This window comes from Anas acuta, chromosome 15, assembly GCF_963932015.1.
Source record: "Anas acuta chromosome 15, bAnaAcu1.1, whole genome shotgun sequence".
Lineage (NCBI taxonomy): Eukaryota > Metazoa > Chordata > Aves > Anseriformes > Anatidae > Anas > Anas acuta.
In genome coordinates, this window is record NC_088993.1 from 14,683,733 (window position 1) to 14,707,433 (window position 23,701).

A 23,701-nucleotide genomic window follows, 5' to 3' on the forward strand; every position below is an offset into this window, starting at 1 on the left:
TTTCACAGACTCTGTGGGTGCAGAGCTGCCCAGGGAGGTGCTGCACCGCCTGGGCACCAGGCTGCTCGGGTACGAGCAAGGAGATGGGAAAGAGCCACCACGCAGGGACAAGGGCACCCTGAGGACCAGCCTGCTCAGAGGGCAGGCAATCCACTTTACAAGCCCGGCCCCAGTGTGAGAGGCGTTTACGGTGTGTGTTTTTGGTCTCTCCAGGATTTGAGGGAGGAAAGGAGAGGATAAATAAATAATAAAAATAAAAAAAAAGAAAAAAATTATGTAGGTGAGACTAGAAGCACGTCTTTCACTGCTCCCCAGCTGTCTCCAGAAGCGATGTGATGGATGGAGAGATCCCTCAACACCTCAAGACCTCTACCAAGCCTCCGTTAACAGCTCCCTCACGCCGCCTCCTTCACGCTAAGCCTGCTGCCCACGTCAACACAGCCTCCTCAGCTTCCAGGCATCTCCCCTCCCCTCTGTCCTCCCTGCTGACCACTGCAGACACCAAAACCAACACCTCAGGCCCTGGACACTGGCTGAAAGTGCATTTTCACCTCCCACACCAGGTCTCTCCAGCAGCGTGGGGACGGGCGCACACAACACGCACGCACACACGCACAACTCCAGCCACCTCCGGGCACCTCCGAAGAAGAGGAGCAAAATACAGAGCCACCGAGAGGAACAGATCTTCAAAGGCACGTGGTCAGTGGGAGCTGGGCACCTGAGGCTAATTGGCAGCCTTGAAAGGATGTTTGCAAAAATACGGAGCACCCAAGGAGGCAGCTCGGAGATGCCTTCCCTTTGGAGGGGCTTGGCCATTGATGGGTGGCTGCATGGCCAGCAGCGGTGTGAGCCACACATCCAAACAAGAGCAGTTGGACTTGCAAAAAGAGAAAAAAAGCAGGAGAGAGAACGATCCAGACAATCGAAAAGAGCAGAGGTCAGGCCAAACCAACTCCCACTGATGGAAGGCACAGGAGATGAAGACAGAAGAAAGGCAGCAGCAAGGCCCGAGGAAGCAGCTAACCTAGCCCTGTCCTTCCCTTTTTTTTTCTTTTTTTTTTTTTTTTTGACACCAGCCTCTCTGCAATGAGCCCTGCGGCTCCTGCTCTCCCGACAGCACACGAGGACGCTTCCCCATCACCAAGAGCTCGCCTCCAGGCCCAGCCGGCTGCTCCATTATCTCAGCACCGCCCTGCTCTGCCTGCCCTGCCTGCGCCCAGCACCACGGCCACGAGGAGGAGGCCAGCACCGTGCTCCCACCGCTGCTGCCAGCAGCCAGCCTGCCGACACATCGCCCCCGCTAGCGTCCGAGATGCTCTCCCCAAGTGCGACCCTGTGCAGCGACCCTGCCATTTTCCCGGCTTCCCCAATTTCCAGCCTTACTTTCCACTCTTGCTGTCACTCTTCCCTCTCTCCTTAATGGGCGACAGAGCGCTTGATCCAAGTTTCCTCTTCCTGGGCCTTCCAGGGCCTCTTCTCGCCAAGCTTCTACTTTTCTCGTCATGCTTTTCCCTTTAAAAAAACCACACGCTTCACTGTTAACCAAGGCAACAACGGAAAAAAGAAACAAAAAGCAAAGGGAAAAAAAAAAAAAGAAATCAAATTTTGCAACCAAAAAAGCAAAACAAACGAGAGAAAAAAAATAAAGCAAATAAATCCAAAAAAAAGGAAGAAAAAGGGGAAAAAAAAACGAAAGCAAGCAAGAACGGGAGCCAACCCAGAACCTTCGCCTGTCACCGAACTGCTAAACTGAGCTGCTGAAGCCAAGGTTGTCTCTAATAATGGTCTCCCAGCTGCGTTCACCAGTGCTCAGGCTGCTGTGCCACATAGCCTAGGAGTGTGTTGTGCAAAGCCCTGGCGAGCCGTACCGCGAGGAGAGGAAATGGAGGGATGGAGGGCTGATTTCTCTCCGGCACCAAGAGGCAGTGCAAGTGCCCAGCTGGAAAAAAAAAGACGGGGTGAGCAGCCTGCCACTTACTCGGAGTCCCGGCGCCGCTGCAGCTTGACCAGCTCCCGCTGCTTCTCCTTGTAGCGCCGCTGCAGCTCCGCCAGCCTCATCCTGTAGTCCAGCTCCATCGCGTCCATGTTCTCGATGGCCGATTTGATGGAGTACATCTGGGGTGGCGAGGAGAAGGTCAGGGCATGACCAGCAGTGGCCAAGATCTGCAACCCTCCGTGCTTCCAGCACCCTCGCCCCCACCCTAGAGCTGGACCGGAGCAAAACCAGCCCAGCCGAGATGCTCTGGGGCTTGTGCATGGGATATAGGAGCTCTGCGGGACAGCAGCCCTGGGAAGCAGCCTCCAGAATAAACCCATGGAGTCTCTTCTCCCTTATTTATCAAAATATTCCATTTTGGAACATTTACTCACTGGGCACAAAAGAATTTGGCAGTCTCTCCCATGGGGAAGAGTCGGGAAAGAAAAAGAAAGGAAAAAAAAATCCCTGCTGCCACTCTCTCTGCTTGTCCCCCCACTGCCAAAGCGCTAAGATAGGAGTTCCTGCTGGCTCTGTGTTACAGACACCCCTCCTGGGGCTGCGGAGAGGCCTGCTGAGATCAGTGGTGGGGATTTACAAACGAGGGAGGACGCTGGATGGCAGCTCCCTGCCTCCTGCTCGGCTCCCAGCGCGGAGGGAAGCGCCGGCAAACTTTGCCGGATGCACACGGGCGACGCGAGCTGTGGCTTTTCGGGCTGAGCCGCGCCACGAGCTACTTACGGGCTCATCTTTCTTCTGCATCCAGCTGTATTTTTTGTTGGGATTCAGCTCTCGAGGCAGCCGGATGGTTTTCAGACTTTCCATGAAGGGGGTGGAAAGTACTTCCATGAGCATGTGGGTGCTGGCAGCCAGCAAACTCTCCAGCGTTGGCCGGACAGGGAAACTCTCTGGACCTGCTGGGAGGGACAGGGGGGAAAAAATAAAAGCTACAAAGGTTCATCCTGCAACAGCAGCCCCACAAGGAGAGGCTGATGCCCCTTTTCTGGGCCGTGGCAGCTCACAGAGCCTCCCTGATGCCCCCGACCCCTGCTTGAGACCTCCTGTTGTGCCCAGCCATAGCGCAACTGGCAGCTCCCACCACGCCTCGCCTCAGGAAGTTACTGGAAGGTGAGATCTTTCCAGGACCTGCCAAGCTCTTGGAAAGCATCCTCTCGAGCTACTGGGGCCTCCCGTGCCAAACCCCGACAGGCTGCAGCCTCGGTGCCTGCCAGCAGGGTGTTACCCTGGCGGCTCCGAGCAAGTGGGGCTCCCTTTCCGCTCCGCGTACTGCGAGCTGTCTAGACACGGAGAGGGCCTTTGGGAGGGGAGGGCAGCCCAGAAGCCGCGTGCACCTCGGCCCACTGCACCAAAAACCTGATCCTGACTCCCTCCAAAGCGCCAGAATTTGGGGGCATCGCTCCTTGCTGCGTGGCTGAGGGTGCGAGGGACACCCCACGGCCGGACGGCGCTCCCACCACTTACTCTGCATTTCTTGCTTGCGTTTCTCCAGCTCCATCTCGGCGATTTCGCTCAGCAGAGTGATCCCCTGCAGGAAGGAGTGCTCCAAAGCCTGCTCAGGTAACACCTCCAGCTTCACCTGGGACGGGGCGACGCTGGCAGCAGGCAGCAAGGAACAAGCCTGCGGCATTTCCGTGGCGGCCACCAGAGCGTTCATCCCAGCCAGCGGGTCGCCCGGCTTGATGTCCAGAGCCGGCATTTGGCACGAGATCGCCTCGTCCGTGTAGGATGGGATCTCCGGCCCCTGCTCCCCTTCCTCGGGGGGCAGGCTGGGGAACTCCCTGCCGCAGGGCACGTCGGCACCCTGCAGATCCATGGCTACAGAGGCTTCCTCCCGCTGCGGCGTCAAGTCCATCTCGGGCGGCTCGGTCTCCGCGTGCACGAGCGAGCCGTCGTAGTCCATGTGCACGGAGCAGCTTTCTGCCCCGCTCCCCGTCTCCGCCGGAGCCTCTGCTTCTGAGGGGCAAGCCACGACCTGGTAAGGAGGCGGGCAGCTCTGGAGATCCTCTTGGTCCTGCTCCATAGCACCCAGGGCTTCGCCTTGATGCAGGAGGAGGTTGCAGTTGTCCACGTTCTGCACCGGGACGGCGGCGGAGGCGGCGGCGATGTTCAGAGCCCCCATGTCCTGCTCGCAGATGCCTTCCTGGCTTTCCTCCATCTGCACCTCCGATTTCACCCGCTCCTCCAAGGACTCCTCTTCGGCCGCCGCCTGGATGGGTTCTAGCATTTTGGACGGAGACAGGTGGATGGGTTTGACCTCGGGGGAAAGCTCCATGTGCTCGGAGCCCTCGGCAGGCAGCGGGACGTCAGGAGCCAGGCCGTCCGCATCGGACGCCGCGGTGGGCTGCAGGAGGTAGGGGTAGTGTCTTCCGAAGGAGGGAGGCAGGGACTGGAATGGGTATCCCGGGGGGATCTCTACAAGACAGCAGAAGGGATGTGTGAACGTCCAGGTCTCCCAAGCAGCCCCTCTCTCACTGAGGCACAGAGAGGGGTTCCCTTTGCTTCCATCAACTCTCATCGCTTCCTTTTTCACAGGGTGGCTGCTGGGGAACCTCTCTCCTGGCCACGATGCCACCCTCTGCCTCGGGCAGCAGCCCCCAAACATCCCTTCTCCACCTCCCCAGCACCCTACTGCAACTGGACCCCGCATCCTTCCCCCACGGAGACCTCAGCTCTGGAGGAACCAACCCAGGCTCGACCCAAGGGAAGAAGAGAGCCCTCAGCACCAGGTGCCCCTACAACCCCGGCATCAATCCCAGCCCCACACAGCACCCCGGTCCTTGCCTCTTGCATCTCATAGAGGAGCGCCGTGGTTTTCTCTAGGGGGGAAGGGGTGGAAGCAGGAAAGAGCCGAGGAGAAAAAGGGAGGCAGGCACAAAGACACCGGGACTCTGCCAAAGCAGGGCTCTCTTACCTGGGAACAAAGCCTGAAACGGACCGGCAGCCTCTTTTTCCAGCTCCAGGTCTTTCTTCTCCACCGTCTCGGGCGCCTCTTCCTTTGGAGGGATGGCAGGGGCAGGGGGCGGAGAGGCGGGGGGCGGGCTGGCAGGATGGGAGCTGGGGGTGGCGGGGTAGGAGTAGGCTGGCTGCGAAGGTGGCTCCTCCATCTTTTGGATCACCTCAGCTTTGAGCACAGACACGGGTGAGGCCCTGGGCGAGAGGGGAGGTGGACTCACAGCCTTGCTGTAGGACGTGGAGGCGCTGGGAGACAGCACGGGAGGTTTTCGGTGCACCAGGCCCGGGGCAGAGGAGGGAAGGCCGGATTTGGCACTGTCCAGGCTCCGCTTCGTCACCTTCTCCTCCATGTCCGCTCGCTGCTCGCTTGCCTTCAACCTCTCCTGCGACCAGAGCAGAGCACAACTCAGCACGGCATCTCCGCCTGCTCCCCGAAAGTGGCACAGACCCACCGCCCAACGAGGCCCAGACCTCATCCTATCAAAAATTGACCTCATCCTATCGAAAAACACACTCCTGACTGCGACACACTCCTGACTGCGACACCAATTTAAGGCTGATCTGATGGAGCACTGATCTCAAACCAGCACTTCCTAAGTGCCAGGACAAGAAGAATTCAAGTGTTCAGAGCCAGGACAGGTCTCCTGAAGCACCTGAACGACGCTCTGCTAGGATGCATCTGCAGGAACAGATGTAGATTGCTCTGGGACCCATCGTGGGGTCTGTAATAGTTTTTTTTTATGAAGCCCCAGCTCCTGGAGCCACGTGAAGGGTGTCTCAGCTTTCAATCACAACCAGGAAGAAGTGGTTTCTATTTCTAAGCCTCCAGACGGGCGAGCACACACGTGAAACGAAGGCTGAGAACCAGATGACCACTACAAAAAATTAACTGGGTGCAAAACACACCCCAACGAAACCTCCCCGCTGCCAAAACTGCCGGGTGGGTGGGAGCTGGCTCCAGCACCCAGCTCACTGCCAGCATCGCAGCTGCTTCTCTGAGCCACCACAGGAGGCTTGTTTGGAGGGGACCAGGGCTGAAACCACCCAAATCAGAGACAATCCCAAGGATGGAATAAAAGCCACGTGCTCTCCTGCCACCGCTGCTCCAGGGCTTGACGCCAAACCCCTTTACCACCACCCCACCTCTGCGTGCTGCACTGAATCCCGCAGCTCCTGCGGACCAGCACTGCATTTCTCAGCACACCCCTGCCCTTAAAACACCCCTACAACACCTGCAGGGCTGTGCTCTCCCCCCCAAAACCCCCCAACTCGAGCCTCTTTCACCTCCAAGCTGGAAGCTCCCGAGGACGTACCACGAGCTGGGCGCTCCTCTGTAGCTCCATGGCGTGGGCCGCTTGCTGCTGCAGGATGTAGAGCTCGTGCTGCCGCAGCAGCTGCTGGTGGGAGAGCAGCTGGAGCTGGTGAGCGTGCTGCAGGGAGCTCCGGGTCGGGGGGTACATGGCGGGCCACAGCGGGGGCGCCCGGTCCATCAGCTCCGCTGGGGAAATGAGCAGAGGCACGGTCAAGGAGGCGCGAGGACAGGGGTGGATAGAGGGTGAGAGGATTCAGGGCTGCTCAGGGGAAGTGGATCGACCCCAACCTCACGGTGTGGGGATGCCGGACATCCAGCTATGCAAAAACACAACCAGAAATGGAAAGGGGAAGGCGTGCTGTCTTGCTCTCTGCAGCCCCACTCCCACTGACGTGTAGGTCCTGAGGGTCTCCGACTTGCTTTGCTCTTTATTTGTTCTCCTGCTTTGCTCTCTCTTTCTACGATTCTAGGCAGCCTTGGTTTGCCCATCCCTGCCTGACCCCAAGAGCAGATTCTCCTAACCAAAGAGCCAAACCCCACGAGGTTCTCCACATGATGAGAAGCCAGCACAGAAGACGACACATTTCCACCTCCAAAACGCACCCAACAAGAAGCTGCTTCACACCCACCCCAGAGCTGCAGCTGCTGGTCCCCACGGGCACGCACGCTCCCATCCAGCCACCTCCAAAGCCTCCTCCCCTCCTCGGGACTCACCGAAGTGCGGTAAGTGCTCGCTGGGGATCACGACAAGCTGCCCCGACTGCGGGTCTCGGGCAAACTGGTAGGCAGAAGGGAGGGCCCCCCCCATGGCAGGGGGGAAGCCTGGAGTCATGCCCTGGTGCAGGGAAGGGTGGCCGAGTCCTGGAAGAAGGAACAGCACGGTCACAGCTCCAGGGACACGGGCAGCTCCTACCCGTGCAAGAAGCCTCCCACCACCCGACAGCTCCACAACACCCCCTTCCCTACCCCTGCCATCAAGGAGCAGCCTCACCGGGCGCTCTGTGATACCTGGCAGTGGATCACAGCGGTGTGGGCACCCCGTGGATGTGTCGTTGCCTCCAGGGCACTCACCGTAGGGGTGGCCGGCCAGCCACATGGAGGGGCTCCCCGTCCTGGGGAGCCAGGGGTGCGCGGCCAGGTGAGAAGCGGGGTCTGCAGACCAGCGCCCCGAGCCCGCCAGGGCCGGGCCTCCCGTCACCATCAGGTTGGAGTTCAAACCGTTGGTGGCACAGCCAGAGGGATGAATCCGGGCGAAATCTGCCAGCTCCTTGCTCTCTCTGGTCACAGGGGAGGCAAGAGGGAGAAGGAAAGGAAGGCACTGAGTGCTAGGGGGCACTGGGGGAGCGCAGGGGGACGGGGCCAGCTTGTAAAACAAGCGTGATCCCAAATGTGGCTTGTGGTAGCCACGGATGGAGACCCCGTTGCCCTCTGAGCCTCACCTGAGCAGCTTCTCCTGATCCCGCTCCAGCCGCCCTGCCAGGAGGTGGCTGTCCCGGTGGCGGCTCCTCTCATCCCCGCAGTCGTCTTCCGAGCGTCCGTGCCCTAGGAGACAGCCAGAGCCATCAGAGGCGAGCAGCAGCCCAGGACAAGCTCTCTCTCCTCAAAACTACCAGGTTCAAACCCCGGAGGACACGGCAGGGCTGCCTACGTGACCAAGGTGCTCTCACAAAAGGGGTTCCTGGGAGCACTCGGCTCAAGGTTGGTATTTTGGGATCTGAGCTGCGCCTCTGAGAGGCTCCTTCTGCTCTCGTAAACCAGCCTGGGTGTGCTCCAAAGCCCTGTCCCTCTGCAACAGGCAGCAGCAACACGACAGATGCTGAGAAAAACATGTTTTTTCTCAGGGCTGGGTGCTGCAATCCAACCCCGGAGCGGGCATCTGCATCCCCCCTCCCAGACCACGCAACAGGAAAGGGGCCGGTGAGGCAGGGGCACAGATGGCAGATGAGGGCAGGAGTCCAAAACAGGGGCTGGGTGTTTGGCCGGAGCAACGGCTCGTCCAGAATCCTAAAACCCAGCCTGGCAGGGCAGCAGCTGTGTCTGCGAGGGGAGGAAGAAGCACACCCACAGCTGCTTTTTGCTGGCCCTGCTCGGAGCAGGTACTATGGACCCTCTCATTTCACCCAAGGTCTCCAGCTGCCTGATTTTAGGCTTCCTTTTCCCCAACTGCTCTCTTGTAGACACATTTCTTCCACGTTTCCCTGTCCGTGGGTGACCCCTAAATCCCAGCCCTGCTTGCAGCGAGCTGCCAGACGGTCTAAAGGGACATCTCAGTGGGTCCAGGAGGAAGGTGCTTGGTTCCCCTGGCTCTGGGTGCTCCCTGCCAGCACATCTCCAGCCTGGAAGATGCTCTGCACCCTGCAGGGCTCGGTGGCCTCGCACGGCTGCACCCTGGCCCCCAGCTCTGGCATCTGGCTGAGGTTTGGCACAGGAGCCAGCCTCCCGTAACATCCAGCCCGCTCTGCTGACAGGCAGCCTTTTAAAGGAGGGCTCCGCTGGGTATTCCCACAAACCTGGACAGCCCACGGTTTTGGTGTGTTTTTTATTTTTTGCTGTCAAGCCTCCAATTCCCTCAGCTTTCACTGTCAGAAGGAATCCAGGAACGAGACAACATCTCGCCCAGCATCCTCTCCCCAGGCTCCTGCCACGGGCTCCAGGCAGAAAGGGAAGATGCTTTGCACACCAGCACACACCTCTCCATCCCAAAAAGGATCAAGCAGCCACCCCCAGCCCACCACTGCTGGCTGCTCCCCTCCCTCCCGTCCATATTACTCATCATCTGCTATATCTCCAGGCGGTTTTATGGCCCTGTCCTCACCCCCCCGTGCACGCACACCCTTTCTTCTTCGTGCAGCTCCTCCCCAGCCCCTGCCCCGCCAGCGGGACGGTCCCGTTTCCCTACAGACCGCCGATTGTCCCGGCGCTGAATGATGGCTCTGTCCCCACCACCATGACGCAGAGAAAAATTCAATCACTGCTGCACAGGGGAAAGGCTCGGGCCCGTCTCCCTGACGACCGATGCCCGGCGCTAAATACTTGCATTTTACTTGCCAAATACTACAGATTAGCCCGCTAAAGCCTGCTTTCTGCTTCTTAAAAGGTCTAAACATTCAAGCACCGTCCACTCAGCGCAAGCAAGCTAATGTTATTAGATGAATATCTCCCGGCACACAAAGCTGGGGGGGGGGTGGACAGCTTTTGGGGGGCGAGAGGAGGAGAAAAGCAGGCTTGTGTTCTGTCTGAAAGCCAACTGCATCCCTTAGCAACAGGCCCGTGGGCCTGCCAGAATCCAGCCCTTGTTTGCAGCCCTTTTAGTCCGGGCTCGGTAAATTACGTTTAAGGCAAGGCGGGAGGGTCTGGGCCATGCGAGGGCTGAACAAACAGCTCCCTGTGCTGCCCACCAGGTCCCCGGGCGGCTCTCGAGGGCGCCGGGAGGCGATGGGAACGCGGAGAGGGGGGCGAAAGAGAAAAATGGGGAAGGCTACGGGGGAAAAATGGGAAGGCAGGGACCGCGGGGCGGGCGGGATGCCGACAGGGCCCAGCTTGGCTTTGCCACAGCCTCGTGAAGCTCTGGGCTGCAGCTGGTGGTCCATGGAGGAGCCAAATTGCACGGGGCAGACTCACACCAGTGCCACTGGGATGGTGCAGCCTCAACCACAGCGCAAGGATGGGGACACGACCAACACGGGGAGCCCCATTTGGCCGTGATTTACCACCAAAACTTGGCTGGGAACAGGAGGCACAGGGAGCTGAGGATGCCCAGCTCAGCTCACGCCACGCAGCCTGCGCTGGGGCTGCTCTAACCACCCGTAGACCTGTGCTAAAAGCCCCAGGATGGATTTGGGGAACCCACCTTTGATGCTGCTGAGGGACAGCGAGCGATCCCGGTCCGCCAGGCTGGGCGCCAGCTTGCTGCTGCTGCTGCTGCTGCTGTTGTCCTTCTGCCGAGCCACGGCCACGGCGATGCCGACGGGCAAATGCCTCACCTCCACCTCGCCCTGCGAGCTGATGCTCTCCCGGCCGAAGGATTTGGCACTCTCGGGTCTCTCGGGATCCCTCTTCAGCTGCTTCGCCGGCTGCTGCGCCAGCAGCTGCTGCACTTTGGAGGTGCCCAGCTGCGAGGAGTCCAACTTCATGTTGCCCAAGCCGCCGAAGGGGCTTTTCTTGCCGCAGCTCTGCCGCGACGCCGTCTCCTTGGCGAAGCTGCCGCTGTACTTGATGAGGCTCTGCATGGCCGAGCCTTCGCCGTGGGAGGTGGGGTGCAGGACGTCGGCGGCGCCCCGCGAGCCCACCACCGAGGAGCGGGGCAAGCCGCTGGGGTCCAGGTAAACTTTTTTGGCCTCCTCCTCGGCCCGGGTGACGTGGTTGTGCTGGGCGGCCAGCACGGCCATCTGCGTGGTGGCGAAGTTGCCCATCTCGAAGGGCTTCCACTTCTGCTCGGGTGGCTTCAGCGCGCCGTGCTCCAGGTGCTGCCGAGAGGAGTCCAAAGTGCCGTAGACCTTGGCCGCCTCCTTGGAGCCGGAGCGCTGGAAGCGGTCCCGCTCGCAGGGCCGATGCTCTGCCTCCGGACTCGGCTTCAGCAAGTCCTTGGAGGCCAGGAACTCCCTGCTCTCCGGAGAGCCCAGCCCCGGCCGGTTGAGGAAAGGCTCCGAAGCCACCTGCCTCTTCAGCGCCATGGAGTTGGCCCTGATCACCGAGCCCTTCTCCCTCAGCGCCTCCATCCTTTTGGCATCGCCGTGGCAAGAGAAGTCCTGGGACAAGAGCGGGCGGGGGGCGTCGGCGAGGCAGCGCTCGGGGGGCGCCTGCAGCACCCCCACCTTGCCGAGCTCCTTGTCCTTCGCCTTGTTGTCGCGGGCCTGCGAGGCGATCTGGATGGGCCCGCTCCTCTCGTCGTAGGCTTCCACCGAAGGCACGAAGGTGGGGGCGATGACTTTGTGCTCCCTCCCCAGCTCCTTGGCCGGCGGGAAGATGGTGTACATGCTGGAATGGACGGGCTGCGGGGGGAAGGCGGTGGCCGGCGTCATCTTCCCCGGCTGCGAGGGGTGCGGGGACGGGCAGCTGCAGGAGACGTGCAAAGCGCCCACCGAGGGCAACAGGGGCTCGCCCCGCTTCAGCCGCTCAGCGTGGGCGTGCGCGGAAGGCCTCATGTTCTCGTCGTGCCGAGCGGGGTCCTTGGCACAGCGGTCCTGCTCGGCGCCCAGGACCTTCAGCATGGGGTCCCCGCCGCCGTTGCAGTTGCTGAGGGATGAGCTCTGCAGCGGGTTCTTGGATTTGGGTTCCCCGCCACCTCCTCCACCGCCGCCGCCGCCGCCTCCGCCCCGGTTTGGCAAGTGCTCGGCCAGGAAGGGCGAGAGGCGCTCGCCCACCTTCACCGCCTTCTCCACCACGCTCACCTTGCGGTCACCGTCGGGTTTGGTGTCCTGCGTGAGGTCCACCACGCTGCGGGGCCGTGGCTCCTCCTTGGGCTTGCCCTCCTTCTTGGCGAAGGGCAGGGTGAGGTCGCTCCGGCATCCCCGCTCCTTCCCACCGGGGTCCTTCAGGCTTTCTTTCGAGCTCTTGTGCAGCTGCCCCAGGTCCTTCTCCCGGAGCAGGGTGCTCGGCGTGTGGCTGCTCGCCGTCCTGGAGAGGGGCGGCTGCGGGTGCAGAGCCGACTGGCCCGCGTGGCTGGACAGGTAGAAGCCATCTGCGGAGCAAAGGCAGACACCAGATTAGAAAAGACAGGGGAGAGGTGGCAAATTGGGAGGGATCGGGTTTTTAGGATGTCTCAGCAGTGACTCTGGAGGCTGGGAAGGACCAGGGCAGAGGAGATGGGGCAGGAATCTCCAGTGGTCCAGGTGGGACGCGGGACAGCCCCGTCTGCTGCACACCGAGCCTTCTGCTGCATGGCACAGCCACATTTCAGACCTCAATATTGCTAAAACCCAAGAAATATCCCTTGGCGATAACCCCAGGGGGTGCAGCTCTCCCCTCGACATCCCCTATCCCAAAGAGGTTGAGCACCACGGGGCGGCCGAGGAGAAGGCCAGGCGGGTCCCCACTCACCTTTCTGCGACTCGAAGAGGCTGTGCTGCCCCAGCTGGGCCAGCAGAGGACTGCCGGCGCTGGGGGGCTCGAGGTGGCTCAGGGGAATGTAGGACGGGTAGAGCCCGTTAGGCAGATGGGAGAAGCCTGCAGGAAAACGGGAACAGAAGAGGGAAACATGTTTCAGCCCCGCCGCCTTGGAACGAGCCCCGCGGGAGCGCAGACTGTTGGGGCTGGCGGTCCCTCGCGCGCCAGCAGCGGGGGCTGCGAGGATGTGCACAGCAGGCAGGGCACAACCCACGATGGGGGGCACTGCTCTGGTCCTCCCCCCTTTTGGCTACCCGTCTCGGGGTCCCCCAGCTCGCCCCTCGCCCGGCAGCACCTCTGAGGGACCCCAAATACGCAGCCGGTGCGCTGCGAGCCCAGGGTGCTGCTTTCTGGGCACAGGATGACTCTGCTGCAAGCGGGGCCCCCCCAGCAGCGTCCTGATGTGAATAACCAGCTGCGGGGTGGTGTTGTGAAGGCAATCACGGTAATAGTGGTAATTAAAGAAGCTCTTGGCTACGGGCAGCAATTCTTCTGCAACACTGCCACCAAACGGCACCCGTCCCGCAGTGCACACCCCGGCACCGCGCTCTGCCCCGAGAAGCTGCTGAGGCAGGAGCAGGTTCCCAGGTTGTGCCATCGTTTAAAGACCAGATCAAAGCCATCAGGAGAACCCGAAGGAGACGTTGAAGCCCTCTGCCAGCTTCCACCCTTCCTCTCAGATCCCGTTAGCCACAAACTCCCCCTAAATGTATCAATCCCACTGAACCCAAGCAGGCAAGGATGAGTTTTGTCAGTAGTCCCCTATCCAACTGGATCAAAACAAAACCACACCAAAACCCACGAGGAGATGGAGCTCAACCTACTGAAGCTGCACATGAAGCTACCCAATATTTAAGCTACCCGTTATTTAGGCAGCCTCGACCTCTTCCATGCACCTCTGCACAGTGCCCACCTGCACCTACAGCCCAGCGGGCTCCAGGAGGCTCCGATTCCTGCTGCTCACCCTGTTCCCGTGTTATCACCCTCACACCAACCCCTCCTGGCTGCTGTGCCCACGAGGCTCAACACAGAGCCTGCTCCCAGCAGCCACAACTTCCCAATTCATCCTGTGAAAGCACCGTGAGCGCGCACGCATTCACTCCTCGCCTTTGTAACCCCAAGACCCTCACACGGGAGCATTTCCAGCCCCACTTAGGTCTGGAGACAGCCGAGGAGCTTCCCAGCTCTGTCACCTCCCATGCCCAGGACCCACCTGGTGCAGCACGGGACAGGTTTGCACCAGCTGAGCCCCAAACCCCGTGTGCTGGGCAACCCTGCCAGCACCCCCAGCGAGCCCTGGTAGAGGCACTGGGGCTGGGAGAAGCCTCATCCCAGCATGGGGGCTCACTGCCCATCCCAAAGCTCTGCAGGTGGGGAAAACAGGGCACAGGCATGTGCAAGGATTTGCTTCATCACCCAAACCCGCAGCCTCGTCCGATTTCTCACCAGCAGCAGGGGCAGGGAGGAGAAAACGGGGCCAGATCCTTCCAGGGGACGAACCCGATGGAAACGCAACCCTGCGGCACCCCTTCATGAAGTCCTCCTGCTCCCAGGGCTGCCCCAAAACTCTCTCACAGCCGAAAACCTGCTGCCCCGCTGCCCCAGGCAGGTCCTGGAGGCGATAGGGTTCCTCCAGGTGCCGAGGAGCCGCGCTCGCAGGAGGTGGCCGCGGGCAAGCTGCTTCCTCCTTGCATCTCCGCGCCAGAAAGCGATGCCAAGGGGAGAAACTCTACCGCGGTGAGCAACGCACAGCTCACCCCAACCACGGCCCGCTGCCAGGGGAAAGGGAGGGGAGAGGGGGAAACCGCAACCGTCTCCCTCTGCCCTGGGGCCAGGGCGGTTGCTGGAGCAGCGCAGGAGCCCTGCTGCCCAGGGACGTGCCCCGTCAGGCTGGGACACGCTCCTGCAGCCCGCTGCTCGTGCCCCCTGTCCCCACCACGCCAAAAACACACGTCCAGCAGCACAGAGGCTGCTGGAAAACCTCACCCTCATGAGGAAAAGAGCCAGGGGAGGTGGAAAAAGTCTCCTTGTAGCTCCTATTGCGTCTATACCCACGCCCCTGCGGCGGTGGATGGGCACGGAGCGGCGGCGCACGCCTGTGCCCTCCTTCCCGACTCCAAAACGGGCACATCCCAGCATCTTCCCCTGCCTCCATCTCCCCCAAAACATACCTGCTTCATGCAGGAGCTATCAACGGAGGGCTGTTATTAGAGGAACTCGGCGGGGGCAGATGTTTTGAGCCTGGCTGCCACAACTGCAGCGCCGCCCGGCTCTCCGAGGCGGCCCGGGGAAGAGGTACGGCCGGGTGAGTCAGCGCCGGGAGGGGATGCGATGGGGAGAGGAGATAGCAGCGACCGCACAAACCGCACGCCAAACGTCTGGAGGCTGGAGGTCGCGCTGGGGGAAGCGGCCGGGCCCCACGTGCTCAGCCCGCTCGGGGTTTGCCTGAAGCTCCCCGGGACGAGAGAGCAGCCAGGAGCCATCGCCCCGAGCTTTTAACCCACAGGATCTCTCCCGTCTCAGCCCCTCCGCTCATGGCAGTCCCCAGGCCTGAAATTCTGCCCCAGCCAGACGAGTCAGGGTTGTGAAAGAGCAGGGCAGGAGGGGGATGCTGGAGCTGAGCACGCATTTCCCCCGGACAGGGCTCCGGAGGACGAGCCAGACGACATGCCTGGTGCGGCACGTGTGCGTGTTGGCGCTGGGAAAGCTGCTCCACCCCAGCCCGGACGGCACCTCCACCGCGTCCCCTCGCTGCCAGCCCAGCACGGAGGTGACAGCTCGCTCAGGGACCTGCCAAGGGCCACGGGCAGCAAGTGGGAACAACGCCGAGACAGCACCTCCATGGGGTACCTGCTCCCCACCTTCCCAACCGCCCGGCAGCATCGGCATCACCAACACACCAGGGAGAAGCAGCATCTGCAAAGCCTCTGCTCATGGCCGTGGATGGCTCTCTGGTCCTTTGCTGTCCCCTCAAAGGGAACGGGGCAGCAGGACGCAGCTGTGTGACAGCCCCGCTGTCCTACATGGCCAAGTGGCCACGTGCGGAGCTGGCCGCAGCACGCCCCAAAGCCGGGCCCCGTGCCTGAGCCCTTTTTGCCCGAAAAACCACAACCCCAGCACCGGAAGATCCTGGAAGAGGTGAAGTAACCCCCCCAACCCCTGCACCCGTCTGCCCGTTACGGGTTTCTGCCACTTATGAAATATTGCCAACCGCCAGCACCTCGCCTCTCCTCCCCAGCCCGCGAGGCAGCGGGAGCGGGTTGGGGTGACGCAAGGGGCTGCACACACCGAGGGGCCCCAGCTAAAAAGTCCTCACCCCACAGCCCCCACAGCTTGAACCCAGAGTGTAAAGGATCAGGGAAGGGAAGCACAATGGCGCGGGTTCATTTCCACTGGGTGTTTTCAGTGCTGGACATCCGAGGGCGATCGCAGCCCCCTCGCCACCAGGATCTCTCCAGGCCACTTGGAGCTGCAGCCCTTGACCGGGAACACGGTCACCTCTCCCCCAGTCCAGCCCACAGCACATCACAGCAGCCAACTGGGACAGCAGCCCATGGGCAGGCAGCTGGATAACCGCTTCCACCCCCAGCTGTCCCCTTTCCCCAGCAGGGACGGGAACAGAGAGACCCAAGCAGGGCGAGGATCCAGCAGCCAGCCTGTCCCCACAACACCAAAGGAGGCTGTCAATGCTCACCATCACCCTTGCACCCCCGTCCCCTAATGCCACCTTAATGGGGGAGACCTTTTTGGGCCCCCCCCCGGCACACCCCACGCCCCAGGGGCGCACAGCACGGTGGCCACTCCTCGTGCCCGCGCCTACGGCTCGCCAGCAGCTGCGAGCCAGGAGTGCTGACGGCGTAAATCTTTGCCACCTCCTCCCCTGGCTGCCAGGGTGGCTCTAGTGACACCCAAGGCACCGGAGCCGCCTTGACTCGCTGCCATACACGAGACGACAGCGATACGAGCCCCCGGACACGGCGGGCTGAAACCAAAGCCCCCGGATCAGATGCACCCGGAGCGCAGCCGCTCCTCGTCCCTGCAGCCCCCTGCAGCTGCTCTGCCCCAAAACCTGCCCCTACCCCGCTGGCACCCTGTGCCACGGGGCTGGCAGCTGCTCTGAGGGCTGGATTTACAGCCTCAAGTCGTGTCCCCTGAAGGGCTCCGGTCTCATCCAGAACAGCCCGGTCAATTTAACTCCTTTTCATCTCTGCAGGAGAGCTGCAGTCCCTGCAGACACACGGGGTCCTCCGGAGCAGGGCCGTGCTCCCCGCCTTCGCCGGCCCGACCACCACCATGCTGCAAAAAACCACTGCCCTAAGAGCCCAGCCCGGCGCAGACCTCTATTGTCTTTTAATTTTATTTCATTCCACGTGGGACTCCGCGTCCAGGCTGTTTTATTTTTACGCGGCTCTTGCTCAATATTTACTACTGCTGGCGGCTGCGTCAGCACGGGAACGCCACGCGCTCCCCGGGCAGCCCGCGCGCCCCGGGCGGGCAGGCGGCCGTGCCACGCTCCTCCAGCCGTGAATCACCGCGGCCAAAGTACACAGCGGGGCAGGACGCGGGGTTCCCTGCCGCCAGCCCAGCTCCAGAGCTCACCTCCTGCTCAGCCGGGAGCACTCCCGAGTCCCAGAAAGGAGGAGGAGGAGGAAGAAAAAGGGAAGAAGCGGCCACGAGCACTCGAGGGACTGCGCTCGTGCGCTCCGGCTTCTTGCAGACTCAGCCCCTGCCTGGACAAGCAAATGCAACGCGAGGTGTCAGAGCCTCAGGGATGCCCCTAAGGATTATCCCCAGCTGGGGACACGCATCCCACTAGCAGAGGGACGGTGGCTTTCCCTCGTGCCAGGATGGAAACCATCCTGCTGGGCACATCCCTGCTCAGCCCACGTTCCCCAGCAGCTCTCCGTGCTCCCACTGTGTTCTCAGCCCACAGGGGATGGAGAGGGCAGGGGGAGCTGGCGGCGGGGATATTTCCTGGCCAATTGTTTTACAAGGACAGCTCAATCTGGAGACACCAGCAGGCTCGTCCCTCTCCGCTCGCCAGGTCGCAGCATCGCCGAAGGCTGCGTGCCTGGCACCGCTGCGGCCGCTCCGAGGACAGCCGAGCTGGTCCCACCCGCCCCACATCAACCCCAAAAGCATGAGAACAGCCCAACAGTGTCAGCCCTCCCGGGCCAGCACCGAGTGCTGCAGCATCTCCTCTGCGCCCCCAGCCACATCCGACACCTCCCCTGTGATGGAGGAGTAATTAATCCCGGTGCCCCGCGGGCGCCCACCGAACCCTCCCATCTGCACAGCGATCGGCACGCTCTCCGGCTCCGTGTCCTGCAAGACGCTGTGTGGAAATTAAAAAATACTCATTTAACTCCCTGATTGCTCACCAAAATCCCCAGGAACAAGCAACCTGGCTGCTGGAAGCCCGCTCTAACAGGACTCCCAGCGACCTGCCCAAAAATCCTTGGGGACCGAGCTGTCACCCAGGGGTCCTAGGGCTGGCCCTGCTCCCGACAAGGACACGTACCCGTCAGATGCGTGTGCTCAGCATCCTTCCTAAGCCCAGGCACGTAACCCAATTCCTTTTACTTCATCGTTCCTGATTTTTTTTAATTACTCAAAATGGGCGCAGGAGCAGCAAACAAGCGGGCCCCCGCGGCTCGCCGAGCCCTGCCCGTGCAATTAACCCAGCTACGCCCACGCGTCCCGTGCCCTCGCTCGTTAGAAAGGAGCTCGTTACCCGCTGCCAGAGCCAGGAGAGCTACAGGCGCTCGGTGGGGGGAGGTTATTGTGGGATGGCACGGGTGCCGGTCCCCACATCACCTGCACCGAGTGCCTGCCAGCAGCAATTAAGTCAGCCTTCAAAGAGAGATCCCAGCTTTCCCAGAGCCATTAGCCATGCCCTGGAGGGAACGCAGTCTATTTTCAGCCACAATGACTTAAGACCAGGTCACCAGCAGGTTAAATGGGACCGTGCAGCATTATCTCCCTGCCCTCCCATTGAGAAATTAAACACCGCTGCGTGATGGGCAGGAGCCAGCCCCGCGGCCGCGCGCCGGGGCGCCCGCCAGAAGCCGGGGAGGTAAATGCCACCTGCCCTCTCCTCCCCTCGGCTTTCCATCTCCCCAAACGGCCGCCGAGGAGAGCCAGCGTTGGTCCAACGCCACCAGACTCGGCGTTGCCAGCTCCGTGCCACGGCCACAGCTTCCCGGAGGATCTCACGGTGCGGGATGGAGACGGCCGGGGGAGCTCCGGCACCGACCGCTCACATCCTGCACCTCACCAGCTTCTCGTTTAGCAGTGATGAGCTAACGAGGTCTGATCCACTCCAGCTTCACAATCTGGATGTGGTGCAGCTGGGACAGGGCAAGCACACGGTGAAGCCCGAGGCACCCATCAGTGCCAACAAACTGCCCTAACCCAGACCCCAGAGCACTCCAAAACCACCCCAGGAGAAATTCAGCAGCAGGCTGCGGGCATCTGGGCTGGAAGAACACCACCTGCGGACAGACCACGATCCCGTAAGCCTCTTTTCCTTAGCAAACCAGGCTCCAAAGCCCAGCCTCAGCCCCCTCTCTCCTGCTCAGCCCTTTTTCAGCTCCTGCCCTCCCCAGGTGCCCTGCGTCCCCCCGAGCATCGCCCACGCTCCTGCAGCAGGGAGGCGCAGAGCACGGGGGGGACCTGCACCCGAGCACCGCTCGCCTTCCCGCCCCTGATCCACGGAGATGAGCGCAGAGGCAAATATTATGGCGGTGTGATTTAATTCCTGATGAATTATGCAAATCCGCATTCAAAATTAAGCACAGCCTTTGGACCCTTGACAAATTTCCAACCTGGCCCCGATGACACGGGGCTGAGACGAGGCAGGGACAGGCAGCCCCTGCCGAGCCCTCCATCAAGTGAAGCCCTGCGTGTGTCTCCTGCCCGTGCACACGCACACGCTTAGAGAGGAACCAAGGAACATTTGCACAATCCTAGAGCACCTTTTGCCTTCCCCCTCCTACAACAGCTCGTAGCCTGGCCGGGGAAGGGCACCAAGCTCTCCAGTTCTCCACAAGATGGAAGCGGCGTGGGCTGACGGCGAGATTCAGGGAAGGGAAGATAAAATTCACAATGAGATAAAACTCACACTGAGATAAAATTCACAATGGCTCAGGCGGGGAAGACGCGGAGGCAGAGGAGGGCGGGAGGGGAAAGTCTGAAACGCTTGTGCCAACACGAATGTCATCGCTGGAGCCGAGGGATGGAAGGTCCGTCCGCAGAACAGTTACAGAGAGGGCTCATCTGATGAAAGTAGGAATTTCCGATCCCACACAAGCCCTGAACATACATGAAAAGCAGCCGAAGAATCGCCGCTTTGTGTCACTAATCTCATTACGCCGACAGCCCCGCTGTAGCGCTGGGATTGCAAAGGGAAACCCCGGCGCGCGGCGCACAAAGGGAGCGGAGCGCGATGTGCGCGCCCGGCCGAGCGCAACGAGGGGGGAAAGGTGCTCGGGGGGTTCACCACGGCCGGGAGCCCCGGGATGGAGCCTGCCCAGAGCCTTCCCTGCAAAAAATCCTCCTCCTCGCCCCGGGGATCGTGGCGCAGAAGGGGCAGGAGGCCACGGGGACTCCGCGGGGTAACGTGGGCGCTGCTCCACTCACACGCGGCCAACGCCGCTGCCTGCAGAGCGCAAGCAGCAAGGGCGAGAGCTGAATCCCTCCAAACCCCTTCCTCCCAAGCACGGCAGCCCTTTAAATTATTTTATTAAAAGCAATTAAAGCAAATGTATTAAAAGCGTATTCAAGCCACAGGGAATTGTGCTGAAAATGAATGGCGCGCTGGAACGGAGCGGGGGCAGAAAGGAAGGCGCAGGCAATATATCTAACCGCGAAGCACAAGAGCGGATCTCTGCTCTCAGTAACGTGGCAGGGGAAGATGGATGGTGGCAGGAGCAAGAGCCACCTTTTCAGAAGTTGCCGGGGATACGGATCTCAAGAGAAGGGCCGGGGAGCCTTCAAATCTGCCCCCGTTATCCCCCCACAAAAGCACGTTATCTCTCCCCACCATACCGCGTCGCTCCTCGCAGCTCCCACCCCGGCACGCTCAGCCTGCCTGCATCCAGCTCCCACAAAATGGCTCTTTGGCCACTGCTGTGCTGGCAACGCCGTTTATTCCCAAGGTCACTTCCATCTTTTGCTGAGATTTCAAGTCTTCCCGGATTTAAACCGCCGCCAGCCTCCGCTGCACCAAGCCAGCGCTGTGCCGAGCCCTCCCTGGCCTCTCCTTTCTGCCCATCGATGCGGGCAGCAGACACCCAGCCCTAAACCTTTCGCTTCCCAGCACCGTCAGCTACAGCAGACGGAGAGGAGGAGGCCGGCAGCCATCCCCTGGGCTTCTAAAGGCTGGGGGGAAGAAAGAGATAAGCGGAGCGAGCCAACAGCGGAGACACACCGCGGGCTGCCCGGGCCCGCAGGCACCCAGCTGCACCATCCCACTGCTTGTGGCGAGCCCCTTTTTTGAGGGTGAAAGCACCCAAACATAAACCCAGCCCCCCCCGCCTCACCCCACCCACGTTTTTGGGTGGGTTTAGCGCCTGCTGTGCCATCAGTTTGGGCAGAACAAAGCGGGCTCTTGTCTCCAGCACCATCAGAGGGTGATGCCGGATCGCGCGACCGAGCTCAGCGTTGGCACCCACTGGGCCAGCCCCAGGTCCGTGCGGCAGTGCCCACCCCGAGCTTCAACCCGATGGGTTTTGGGGTGCACGGGGCCCTGCTGCCACTCGCTGACCCATGCTTGATCCACCAGGACCCAGCCACAGACCCAGCTCACCTGCCCAGCTCCCACCAGGTTAATGCCCAGTAACGGCGCCCGGTTCCCTACTCGCCAAAAGATGGCGAAACGGCAGGGTCGGGGCTATTTGCTGTGTAATCAGACACTAATTTCAGCTTCAGCCCGGGTTATCCGAGGAAGGAGATGTGAAATCGCCCTTACGAAAGCCCTGCTCTGGCTAACCCTGTCAGCAGGGAGATCAATTCCCGGCAATTCCCCGGTCTCCAACAGCTGCTGGGAAAGCGCCGGAGCTGCTCCCAGCGTGGGCACCTTCCCCCCATGCCCCAGGATAGGATTTCCAGCACCAACGTCCTCTCTGGGTCAGGTTTTCCCCAGCACATCACCAGTTGGGGCTGGTGGCTTTGGGGCAGCCCTGCCAAGGAGCTCTGGTGCTGGGGGACACAGCGAGCCCTGCGGATGGAGCAGGTCTCTGTAGTGCCACCGTTCAGCCTGGGAAGGGGCCAGAAAGCCCCACACACCCTCCCCTCTCTCTTCTCCACCACCACAGCCCACCAGCACCAAGCATGTCCCTGTTTGGGGCACCAGCGATGGGAATTTGATGGGGTCTGGGGACGGAGACACCACCCCACAGCCCACCCAGCCGCCAGGACAAGGGGGCTGTGGACACCAGGACACCCACCCCACAGCACAAAGCCTGCCCTGTCCTCACGGCACGTTGTGGAACACCCCCAAAACCACAGAATTTTTCCCTCCTCACAGTACAAGAAAGCCCGGGGAGCCGCAGGGGCAGCATTTAATGGCCGAGCATCCCCTCTGTCCCCACAGACACCGGGTGTAAGGGACAGCTCGACACCCCCCAGCCCCACACACACCCACTCCCACTGCCCTGACGGATGATGTATGGGCGAGCATCCGATTTCACCAGAGCCCTATGTGACGGGGGGGGACACACAGACACCTCCCATCCCATCCACACCCCTGGCAGCACTACAGGGCCGGGCCCCCCCCTGAGCCCCCCCGCGCACCACCCCTTGGGCGGGCAGGGAGGGGGGCACGGCCATTTCAAGGGCCATTACACACAGCCTTATTCCCCTCGCAGCATCCCGCAGCTCCCAAAAAAAGAGAAAAATCACAAAAAAAAGAGAAATCACCAAAAATAAGAAGGGAGCCGCGCTGCAGCACGCCCCGAGAGCCTGCAGGAACGTGCGGGCTCAGCAGAAGCCCCGCGCCGCCGCGAGCAGGGTGCCTGCAGGGGGATTTTGCTGGCACAGCAAAGTGACCCCGGGCGCTGGGTATTTCCTCCCCCGACGCTGCTGTGCTGGAAAACTTCTCCCCGAGCTGGAGCCGAGGAGCTGGGGGTTGGTTGCTGACCCCGATAATCCCCGCGTTTCGGTGCGCATGCTGATGGGGAGGCAGGGAAACGAGCTAAGATGGATCGCTCCCCTCTGCTTTGCTTTTAGGGGCAACTCTTGAGGTGGATTTAAGGCAAATTCGGCTCCGTTTGCCCCTTTTTCTGGGCTCTGGGAAGCGTTTCTCAGGCAGGATTTAGGGGAAGAGGCTGTGTGAGCCAAAGGCGGGCTGTGGGGCGGCCCCCGCACGCACCCCAGACACCCACCCAAGAAAGGATACCTCAGGACTTAACAAAAAGCAGATTTTATTATTATTATTATTACTAAACTCAGTGTCTGACTGCCAGCACGGCCACAGCCCCTCACGAGCCTCCACCTCCCCAAAGCTCTCCAAAACCCCCACGCCGGTGCCGGATCAGGCCGAGGCCAGGCCGTTCGCTCCACTTGTACCCGAGGACGGTGGTGTGGGGATGGGACTGAGGCAGAAACCCCTCTGATTTCCCACCCTGAGGCCCCAAAGAGCCAGCTCCTGCCCTAATGGACTCCATCACCACCGACCGCGGCCTCCCCTCACACGCAGCCTCCCTCCTCACAGCCACGGCCGGGGCCAAAACACCGCCGCCAGCCTCCCCCTTCCTCCCCGGGGAAGGCTCCCCAAAACACCCCAACTCCACCACCACACACCCCCAAACCCAGCACAGCCCCAACACACCCCAAAACAAAGGGCTCCCGGCCTCCAAAACGCGGCCTCGAGGGCGAGGACCCACAGAAAATCCCCCCCAAAAAAAAGGGGCCGGGAGGCTCGGCCTGCGCCGAGGAAAATAAAGACGTCGGTGCCGGTGAGAGCTGGATGGATCCTCAAATATGGCCAATCGTGCTATTTTTACCGGGGCGTATTTATTTTGGGAGGACGCTGGGACGGATTCGGCAGCCTCTTTTCTTCAGCCCGGCGGTGCGCAGAGGTTGGTTGGAGCTGGCTCTATTTAAAGGCTTCGCCTCCTGCCCACTTTTTCTTAACCCCTTGCACCAGCCGCTGCCGCCCGCCCCGCCGAAAAAACGCCGCCAAAAAAAGGCAATAATAAAAAAAAATATATAAATTAAAATTAAAAAAAAAACACGCCGCCATCAACGCTGCAAACGCGACCCCACAAAAGGCCTCTCCATAGCAGGAAGCAATCATCGTTTCAAACGATATTGTTAAAGCCATAAAAAAATAA

At 61.1% G+C, this 23,701-nt stretch overlaps 1 protein-coding gene across 4 annotated transcripts in view; it reads right to left on the bottom strand.

The window, feature by feature from the left end:
- TNRC18 (trinucleotide repeat containing 18) overlaps window positions 1-23,701 on the bottom strand; it is a 51,221-nt gene that overhangs the window by 22,858 nt on the left and 4,662 nt on the right. For 2 of the 4 annotated variants that reach the window (XM_068699756.1, XM_068699754.1), the window contains exons 3-13: window positions 12,300-12,425; window positions 10,111-11,940; window positions 7,700-7,802; window positions 7,332-7,537; window positions 6,975-7,121; window positions 6,262-6,446; window positions 4,908-5,331; window positions 3,458-4,408; window positions 2,717-2,892; window positions 1,979-2,115; window positions 1,384-1,512 (exon numbers count right to left, since the gene is read on the bottom strand). In XM_068699756.1, coding sequence (XP_068555857.1) covers window positions 1,384-1,512; window positions 1,979-2,115; window positions 2,717-2,892; window positions 3,458-4,408; window positions 4,908-5,331; window positions 6,262-6,446; window positions 6,975-7,121; window positions 7,332-7,537; window positions 7,700-7,802; window positions 10,111-11,940; window positions 12,300-12,425 — 4,414 coding nt within the window. The remainder of the gene's footprint in view (window positions 1-1,383; window positions 1,513-1,978; window positions 2,116-2,716; window positions 2,893-3,457; window positions 4,409-4,907; window positions 5,332-6,261; window positions 6,447-6,974; window positions 7,122-7,331; window positions 7,538-7,699; window positions 7,803-10,110; window positions 11,941-12,299; window positions 12,426-23,701) is intronic. The other 2 variants (XM_068699755.1, XM_068699757.1) reach the window with 2 other exon arrangements.